This window comes from Tenrec ecaudatus, chromosome 10 (assembly GCF_050624435.1).
Source record: "Tenrec ecaudatus isolate mTenEca1 chromosome 10, mTenEca1.hap1, whole genome shotgun sequence".
Classification (NCBI taxonomy): domain Eukaryota; kingdom Metazoa; phylum Chordata; class Mammalia; order Afrosoricida; family Tenrecidae; genus Tenrec; species Tenrec ecaudatus.
This window is the reverse complement of record NC_134539.1, coordinates 105,001,870-105,012,465: the sequence shown is the minus strand read 5'-3', so window position 1 is coordinate 105,012,465 and position 10,596 is coordinate 105,001,870. Positions and strand designations below refer to the sequence as shown.

The 10,596-nt window shown below is 45.2% G+C and overlaps 1 protein-coding gene across 1 annotated transcript; it reads right to left on the bottom strand.

Moving 5' to 3' along the window:
- Window positions 1–5,147: 5,147 nt before the first annotated feature.
- Window positions 5,148–5,667, bottom strand: LOC142458138 (small EDRK-rich factor 2). Its single transcript, XM_075559182.1, has one exon. The coding sequence runs from the start codon at window positions 5,625–5,627 to the stop codon at window positions 5,448–5,450; it is 180 nt and encodes a 59-aa protein (XP_075415297.1). The 5' UTR covers window positions 5,628–5,667; the 3' UTR covers window positions 5,148–5,447.
- Window positions 5,668–10,596: the final 4,929 nt, after the last annotated feature.

Genomic DNA, 10,596 nt, shown 5'->3' with positions numbered 1-10,596 from the left:
TCCCTAAGTCTGGTCTTTTGTTATACCATAGTCCACTCCACTTCCCATTGATGTGGCGGGGTAGGCATGTCCAGATGCAGGAATTGGTGATCTTACAAGAGCTTGTGGAAGTCTCCCTTAAGTTCCTCCATTTATTCCAAAGAAAAAGTTTGCCAGAAGTTTTTCTAATTCTTGGTATGACTAGTCATCCAAGACGGTCAATGAGAGAGGGTGGCTTCTGGGAAGGATGGACGTCCACTGTACGCATTTCCTAGTTGTCCTGAGAAAATGAATCATTTCCTCCAAAGCTGTATGGTGTAGAGCAGTGGTTCTCAACTTTCCTCATGCCTCGACCCTTTAATACAGCTCCTCATGCTGTGCTGACCCCCAACCATAACATTATTGTCATTGCGACTTCATCACTGTCATTTTGCTACTGTTATGAATGGGGCGACACCTGCAAAAGGGTCATTTGACTCCCCAAGGGGTCACGTCTCACAGGTTGAGAACTGTTGGTGTAGAGGCTAAAAGAACCTATTCTGGAGCCAGGTTACTTGGTTTGTGTCCAGCCTATCCTTACAGAAGTCTTGGTCGTATAGTGGATTAAGTGTTTCACTGATAACTCCAAGGTCAGCAGTTTAAATCCACCAGCTTCTCCCTGACAGAAAACGTAGGCTGTCTGCTCCCATAAAGATTTACTCTTGGAAATCCCAAGGAGCAGTTCTATTCTGTCCTATAAGCTTGTTACTAGTCGGAATCAACTTGATGGCAGTGGACTTGGTTTGGGGTTTTGGACTTGTCCTTGGCTAAGTTACTTTATCTCCTTAAGTTCAGTTTCCTCATCAGTAAAACCCTAAAGTCAATTCTGACTGTGGTGAACCATATGTTACAGAGTAGAACTGCTTCATAGAGTTTTCTTGGCTGGAATCCTTACGAAAGCAGGCCATTCTTCCGCGGCCACGAGGTGGATTTGAATAGCCATCCTTTAAGTGGAGTGTAATAATTTGCATCGTGCAGGGATCATATTTGTAAAATAGGGATAAAATACCTGCCTTATTGGTTTATGGTGAGGAGTATATACAAATTAATATATGGCAAGTGTGTAGGCCATTATCTGGCACCTAGGAGGCAGTGGATACATGTTTGCTGTTTGCATTTTCTTTTTAAGGCCCCAGTCTTTTCACTTTTAGAAGAATAATTTTATTGACATATGGTTCACATATCATACATTTCCACAGTTCAGTCAGAATAAAAAGAGTTGTACAGTCATCATCACGATCAGTTCCAGAATATTTCTTCCCTCTTACATTCACTATTAGCTCTTCATTTCCCTCCAGTCTCCTCCCTATGTCCTCAAAAGTCCCCAATCCAGTTACTGTCTCTATAGTTTCACCCTTCCTGGACTTCATATACCAGAAAACCTACAAAATAAACAACAATAACAAAAAAAAATACCAATTGAGAAAAAAGCAGGAAGTATTAAAAATGCAGGAAGTATTAAAAAAGCAGGAAGCATTAAAAACTAAACACATTTAAAGTGAGTCAAAAGGAGATCAAATGATTAGATGTCACATATTCACCTGCCTTATAAAATTGAGTTCGCAATCCCCTCTGTCTGATAGCTATTCACACCCCTCAACTGTGGTTGGAAGGAACTCATCAGAATCCATGTAGGGACTTTACCAGTGGATTTGGGTTCCTACTGCCATCCATTGCCTTCAGCACATCAGGTGTTCACAATTTAAGCTCTGATCCCATCCCCTCTTTTAGATTTGGATTTTATTAAACATCCCTGCCTCACACAGGCTGGTGTGCTTCTTGCATGTGGGCTTAGTTGACGCTTCACTTAGATGGCTGCTTGTTTGAAGACGTGCCTTTAAGACCCCCACATGCTCTTTATATTTTCCATGGTAGGCTAATATAGTTTGGCGCTCCAGAGAGTTTTTCCAGGATTAAATTCTGAATCTGCGCAAGACCACCCAGCTACTTAGTAGTGGAGACAAGGTTCAAACCAGGTTTGTCTACACCGATAAGCCATGGCCACCTCTCAACAGTCGATAGGACAACTCAAGAGAAAATCAGCCAAAAAGGAGAAAATCAGCGAGACACAACGACGCCGTCAACCTATAGGATGTAACAGACATTTGATGGAATAGTTCACTCCCACACAGCTGACTAGGCATTTTCAGGCACCCATGAAACCCATAGCAAGATGGCCATTTTCCAGGTGAGTAAACAGGCCCTGACAAATTACAAAGAGGTGGAATCATATAGAGCCTATTCTCTGACAACAATGGACTCTGAGTCCTAATCAGGAACAGGAAAATCCCGACTTCGACACTAAACAAGATCCATGGCCTCACCGCCCGCAGAGCAGTGGTTCTCAACCTCCCTAATGCTGCATCCCTTTTATACACGCCTCACGTGGTGGTGACCCTCAAGCCTACAATGATTTTCGTTGCTACTTCATCACTGTCATTTTGCCACTGTTATGAATCATCATGTAACTATCTGATATGCAGGATGTATTTTCATTGTTACAAATGGAACACGTTTAAAGCATAGTGATTAAGCAGAAAAACAATATGTAATTCTCTATTGTGAAATAGTTATTTCTAGTTGCAAATAAATGAAATTTCGTCCTGAAGCATGGCATGGCATGGCACGGGTAGCAGTCTTAATCTAACAACAGTCAACTACATCGCAACATTTTGCGTCAAAAGCCGATGTCAGTGCGAAGGTTGAGGTAACTTCTTTCCCACCAGGTCAGTATATCTGTCTGTGGGCGGACCTGCTGGAGACGATAGAGGAGCGGTGTCTCGGTTCCTAAGGCCATCGGAAATATGTGTTTTCCGATGGTCTTAGGTGACCCTGTGAAAGGGTCTTTGGGTCCCCAAAGGGGTCGCGACCCACAGGTTGAGAGCCACTGCGGTAGCGTCTCCCTGGGGCCATTCACAACAACAACCCACAGTTTTCTGACTCTTGCTCTCACCTACACAAGGTGCCTGGTGGGAAAGCAAAAGCGTCCGCACCTGTCAGGTGCCCGCGTGGCAAAGCCACTCTTTGGGGTTTGTCGGAGTTCTGAGTAGGAGGAGACCTCTGTGGGTCTCTGTTTCCTAGGTTCTGGGTGCCGTGCTCGAGTTCTCTGGGGCTCTTGACAGCGGCTCCTTTGTCCTTGGCCTATGCTTTCCCTCATTGGTTCATACCTGAATCCATGAGGTTGGACAGGAAACCCACACAGACCCATGTGGCCCTAAGCATGTTTGCTCCTTTCTTAGCCAGAAAGCCCAGGAAAATATCTCAGGCAAACTGCCGCCCACCCGCCAGGCAGGCCCAGATGGTCTTAGATTTCTGTCTGGGAACCAAGCTGGGACGGTTTCTACTTCCCCCTTCATCTGAAATAGGGGAAAAACTGGAAATGGCGTAACTGTCTAAAAATAGGAGACTGGAGAAATACATGATGTTGACTTAATAAAGTACATTAGTATGCAGATCTGAGACACAGGGGAGTCAGCGATAGAATGCAGCTAGCAACAATGCTGTGTGTCCAAGCATCCATGAAGAAGCTGTCTAATGACCCAAAAAGCTCTCGCAGCATATCATTAGAGTGAAATACCCCGTCCGTTAGCATCATGTCAAGTATGATCATAGTTTTGTGAAAAAAACATGCTCACTTTGAGAAACATGTGCATCGTCCTCACATGAAAACGGCAACAGTGGTTACCTCTGGTGTGAAGACTGAGGGTCCTTTCTTGTGTCTTAGTCATGTTTCTGCATTTTCTCAGTTGTCTGATTATCTTTAGTCAAATAACTTGTGCCTGGTCCACTTTCTCCCCCACTACCAGCTCTTCATTGCTTCGTTTTCTTCCCTCTCCAGCTTATACACCATTTACTTTCCTCCGGCCTCTTCCCAATGCCTTTACTGCACTGTCTTCCCATAAGCTGTGAAAGGGCCAATCATGCATGCATCCCACCCTCTGCTTTCTCTTTTCAGAGGCTGCTGATGGGGGAAAACCACACTACAGTGTAGGATGGGGTTGGTGGTCAGGTATCTCTCAAATGTTTATTTTTCTTACTTATTACTCCTACCTCTGAGGCCTGGTGACACCATGGATATGCACTGGGCTGTTAACTGCAAGCTCAGTGGTTAGAGGCCACCAGCCGCTCCGCAGAGGAAAGCTGAGGCTCTCTGCTCCTGTCAAGATTGACTTCTCAGAAACCCCCAGGGGCAGTTCTAGCTTGCTGTGAGTCGGAATCCACTTGGCAGCAGTGAGCTTTTTGGTTTTATGAGAGGGCACATTGATGAGCAAGATGGAACTTAGGCATGCGGATCCACAGTAACCAAATGAAGAAGAGTATAAAATCACCATGGCAGGTGTGCAGAGCAATGAAGGGTTAAAAAAAGAAGACAGAAACAGAGTATCACGATAGTGATGAGTGAGCCACATCTCTCTCTCTTTTTACAGAAAAAAATCACTTTATTGGGAGGCCTTACAGATATCATAACATCCCATAGTTTAAGCACATGAAAGAGTATTGTACAATTGCTACCACAATCACGTTTCAAACTTTTTTTCTTCTTCTTGAGCTCCTCGATATCAGCTCCCCTTTATCCCTTCCCTCCCCCACCATACATCCCAGGAACCCTTATTCTTTTTAACATTTCTATAATAGTCTTATTTTCCATATTTTACACAGTCCAACGTATCCATTCACATACAATTCTGTTGTTTGATCCCATCGAGTAGGGTTACACAGTGCTATCATCAGTTCCCTATTACCCTCTTCCTCCCCTCTCTCTTTCCATAGCCTCAGGGAACCATTACTCCTGTTACTGTTTCTCAAGGGTTCTCTTTCATGTACTGAAAGATCTTAAATATACAAATGAACATATGCAAATCTAATACGACTAGTGAGATAAAACAAGTAGAAACCATAATAGTAAGGGGAGGAAATATGAACAAACTAGAGGATAGTTAAGTATTTCATCAATGCCATACCACACCCTGGATTTATCATTCCTTCCGTGCGCCTTCTCAGTGGGACTGTCCAATTATCTCACAGGTGGGTTTGGGATCTCCATTATATCCCTACCCTTTCACCTTGATTTGGCTGCTTGTTTTTGAACTTCTGATACCTCTTCACATGGACACCCCAGACACTATGTCTTTTATTTATTTATTTATTTATTTTTTTAATTACAAAGCTACGTTTAATACTTTGGGGTGAGCCCCACAGGAATAAAAAACACTGGGAAGGGGTAACCCCCTCACCCCCCAGGTGTGGCCCAGGGGGCGAGGGGCTACCTGAGGGGAAGGGAGCACAACAGGGACCCGCTGCAGACTCAGGGCAAAGGGAATGCCATCGGTGCTGGGACCTGTGAGCACTACAGGAGGACCGCGAGCGTGGTAGGACTGGCTCCAGGCAAACAGGCGAAGGGCAAGAGGGTTGGACACGAAGCCACAGAGCTACTTGGGTTCCTCCTTCTTCTCGTTTGCCTTTTTCTGCTTCTGCTGCATGATCTCCGAGTCCCTCTGCTTGCGGGCAGCAGCAGAAAGCCCGTCATCTCGGCGCTTTCCCTTAACCGAGTCGCTCTGCTTTTTCATATTCTTCTGGCGGGCAAGCTCGCGTTGGTTACCGCGGGTCATGGCGACGGCAGCGGCTCCGGCCTGCCTAGGTTGCGTCCCCTCATTCCGACACTATGTCTTTTAAAAGTCGGGCTCCATCAGCTTTCTTCGCCACATTTGCTTATGCCCCAATTTGTCTTCATCGATCCTGCTAGGAAGGCGATTATCAAACAATGCCACATTACTAGAACAAACTGTTCTTGAACTGAGATAAGATTTAAGTAGAGCCCCAAAGTCCATCTGCTTCCTTGTTTCATTTGCATGTATATACATATACAAACACACGTACACACATATTTACATTTTTTTCTTCCGTCTTTTTTCCCCCTCCTACCTCACTGTTATGTTAGCCACCGTTCACCTCCCACATCTCCTTTTAAACTCCAACTACACTGAGTTGCTTGTAGGGCCGTCCAAGTGCCCTGCGTACTCACCTAGGCATGTGCTAGTTTCTCCTCTTCTCTTTCTCTTCTGCTTGACCTGGTGGGTTTCTACGTGCCCTTCACTGCTTAGAGGCTACTTCCTCCAACAAGTCTTCCTGGACAGCCCTGAGGCTGGCTTAGGTGTGTCCTCTCTGCCCCTTAGGCTTTGATTGGACGCCGGACATACTGCACTGTCATTTCTGGTGACTTCTCAGTTTCTTCCCAATGGCTTTCAGAGGCATGGACAGCCGTCCACAGTCAGGAACGCATTTGACATTGTAATGCAGCAGCAACCCCACCACAGGCACATATATACCATATGTAAATCAAATGTTTCACAGAGCGGTATTTACTCTGCATGGACACACACTGAGCTTTTAATCTAATTCATTAATGAAAAACAACCAAACATGCTGACCAGAGGTGGGTAAACTTTTTCTGTAAAGGAGCAGATAGAAAATATTTAGAATTTGTGGGTGGTCTGGTCTCAGTTACCCCTGTCGTACTCAGACTCTGCCATTTGTATTGGGAAATCAGTCGGAGACAATAGATGAATAAATGGACACGGCTCTCTCAGTATAACTTCCTGTATGTCCACTGCATTTGGAATTCATCCAACTTTCCTATTGTGAATAGTCTCTAGTCCATTCCCAGTCCAACAGATTAAAAAGTGTAAAAGTGATTCTTTCAGGCCAGACAAAAAATAGGAAAGATTTGTCGAGAGGGCTGTAGTATGCCAGCCTCTGCCCTAAACTGGAAGCTACATGGGGCAGGGACTGAGCTCTCTTCCCTTCTTCTCTGTTGTATCTCTAAAGTTCAACACAAGGCCTTATGAACATTCAACGCAAAAATGAATTATTGAGGAGGACAATTTGCAAATGAAACCGAAATGTTCATGGCAGAACCATGAGCAGAGTGCAGCTAAACAAAATAAACACATCCTCAGTAATCCCAGCACTGGGAGATAACGAGATCCCTTCTGTTTTTATGTAGCAGACGACAGTAATAGAGAGAAAGGCGGTGGCTGTGGGAGAAGAATTCCGTGTTCCCTCCATCCCCCAGGGCCCTTGCCTTCCTCCATCTGGCTGTGGAAGGTGAGGCTGGAAGGAAAAGGGAGACAGGGCGGAGAGACTAAAGAGGGGAGAGGCTACTCCATCAGCAATATTGCCATCCTGGGTGGTGCGAAAGGGCAGCTGAAAGGTGGAGTTTTCGTGCCCCCAGATGTCCCTCAGACAGGAGTTCTGTCAATCTGCTTCTAAAGCGTCAGTCATTGGAAATTCTCCGGAGCACAGCTCTGTTCTGACACACATCAGGTCACCACGTTGCTGCTAGGTGCCATGGAGCTGATGCTGCCTCCCCTGCACAACTGAAGGAAACACTGCCGGTCCTGCGCCACCCCCACTATGGCTCTCAGGCTTGAGCCTGTGCGGCAGCCACTGCGTCCCTCCCTCTTGTCAAGGACCTTCCTTTTTTCATTGCCCCTCCTCCACTTCGCCAAGCATGATGTCCTTCTCCAGGGACCAGTCTCTCCTGACATGTCCTAAGTACTTGAGACAAAGGCTCACCTCCCTCACTTCCAAGCAGCATTCTGGCTGCCTTCTAAGACACCTTGGTTCTTTAGCAGTTCTGGGTACTTTCCATAGTCTGCTCCAGCACCACAATGCAAATGCATCGATTCTTCGTCAGGCTTCCTTATTCAGTGTCCAACTTTCACATGCATAGGAGGCAATCGAAAATACCACGGCTTGGGTTCGGTGTACCTTCGTCCTCAAAGTAACACCTTTGCTTTTCAATACTTTAAAGCGGTCATGCGCAGATTTGCCCAATGCAATTCCTTGCTTGATCTCAACTGCTGCTTCCACGAACATTGCTGGTGGATCCAAGTGAGATGTCATTCTTGACAACTTCCATCTTTCCTCTGTTTATCACACTGTTGTCTCTTGGTCCAATTGTGAAGACTTGTTTTCTTTATATAAGTTGGGATGGATTCAACTGACAACTGGTTTTACTATGTGCCAAGCCAAGTTAGACCCTGAGCTGTGGGTGTAACACCAACCTCTCCCATTTTATACCTGGGAGAGTAGAGGAGAGATTACAAGTGTAACAAATGTCACTAAAGAAGACATACAAAGTTGGGGGCAGGGAAGACCTCCTTCTCTAAAGAAGAGAGGTTTTGGCAGAGGCTTGTAGTTCGATGGTGTGTTTGTTTTGAGGCATCTGACTGGTGGGTAGACAGGGGGCAGTAAGTGGCATGAGATCAACTTGTGGAGGTTGGTAGGTACCACATCAAAAGGGTCTTGTCATCCAGTCCTAAGTTCACAGAAGAGATTGATGAACAAATTAACACACATGCACATACACACACACACGTGCGCACACACAGCCAAAGCTAGGATGAGCTACATTCGGCAGGCCAAATGACTCCATTGTTTAAATAAATTGGAGGCATGGAAATAAAAAGAAATTAAAGGAAAGGAGGCCCATTACAGAAATAAGAGTTAAATTTAAGAACCATAATAACCAAAAGTAATGAGTGGGCTTATTTATGTCTCAATGGGAAAAGGTTGAATGTGGATTGAGTTTGTTTTTAAAAATTAATGTATTGTTAATTAGGTGGGGTGTGGGTAACATTTTGGACAATCAATTCTGCATTCAATGGTTCAAACCAGTCATCAGCCTGCTTCCCGATATCCTACCCTCTACACCCCTCATTTCTCTCCTGTGGATCTCGAGACTCCCTTCTACATTGCCCCACCTCCTTTGGGACCCTCCAAAGTCTGTCCCCTTTGGTAGGCAAGTCCTTGTCTTGGTTTTTATCCTTGAAGCAGTGGCTTCACACACACCTGCCGTTTTGTGACTGACTTGTGTGTATGTACCACAGTCTCTTGAGCTGAGTATTATTTTGAGGAATCACTATTTTTTTATTGGGTGATGACCTGGTGGTGACATTAAAAAAAAACACCACCTTTTTAGATGCCTATCAGTGAGATGACTGAGGCTCGGGGAGGGTGTTTTTGAAGACCCTGGGGAATCTGTGGGGAAGGGAGAAATAAAGTGGATATAATACCGACAATTTTCAAAGCTGGACGATATTCACTATGCTCAGTTCCTGGACTTGTGTGTATATTTGAAAGTTTAGGTAATAAAACGATGAGAATAAAGAATGACAGATGTCAACATAAGGAGTCTGAATTTGATTTGTAAAGCATTTTTGCTTTGAAATAATTTCAGATTTACCGATGAGTGCAGAGTCGAGTGCTCCCATGCACTCTTGACTCACCTTCCTGCAAATGTTAGTTTATATAGGGAGGTGTGTTCCAAAAGCGTGTGTGGAAATTCCATTGTCTTTCAATTCCATTTTTCCGTGAGCTTTTTGAAGCTCCAGTGTAAATTGGCATCGCTACCATACAGTGAGCTCAACCAGGAGCTTTATTAGGACGTCTCTAGTGATTCTGTCCCAGGGCAGGGTAACACACCGGAGTTCATTGCCCTGTCTCCAGTCTCTTCCAATCTGTGACAATTTCTTGGTTTTGCTTGGTCTTTTATAACTTTGGCACTATTGAGGAATTCTTGCCGGGTGTTGTGTTGCCTGTCTCATAATTTGGACTTGTCTGATGCTTTCCCATGGATCTTGGAGAGGAGTACCACTGAGGTGATATGACCTTCGGATCACATGTCACGTGGCACGTGGTGTCTGTACACCTTATAATTAACCTAGGTCACTTGGTTAAGGAGGGGTGAGCTTGTAAGTTTTCTCCACTATGTTTTCCTTTCTGTGCTGTATTCACGAAGTCCAAGCCACACTCAGAAGGATTTTAAGAGCTGCAGGAAGTAAAGAGACTTAAACAGTAATGTTCTTAAATGCATTCAAAAGGAATGTGTTTCAGTGTGTTTCAGAAGGATTTGCTGGCTGCAGCGTGGGGACAAGATATAACTGCAGTGGAACTGGAGATAAGCTGAGGGATAAAAGCGATTTTGTGGGGTCATTGACTTAACAAGAATTATTTGATGGGGGATGGGGGAAGGAAGGGAAAAAAAGAGGAGCCAACCAAGGACTCAAATAGAAAGTAAATGTTTAGAAAATGATGATGGCAACATATGTACAAATATACTTGATCCAATTGATGTAAGGAATGTTGTAAGAGCCCCTGGTAAAGTGATTTAAAAGTAATAATCATTCGTTGCTGGAGAAGAGGAATGAGGCCTGGTGGGATCAAGGATGACGGCGGTGACGTTTTTAACTTACCCACCACCTTAGTGAGAAGCTGCTTTCGGCTTCTATTCTTGGGGTGGCTTCCTCAAGGTCCCTGGGACTGGCCAGTGGCACACCAACACAGAAGTGGGGCGAGGGAGGAGTAGGCATCCATGTCACAGGGTCGGGAAGGGACTGAGGAAACAGACCTGTGTTCCAGAGGGCTGCCAATGGCTAAGGTGGGGGTTCGTAGAGTACCAGGGAGGAGCCATGAGGGCCTAGTGGGTTACCTGTTGGACTGCGGTTGGAAGTCACCAGTGGCTCCGAGGGAGGACCAGTTACAGTCCCGGGTGCCCACCAGGGCAGTTCTCCATCC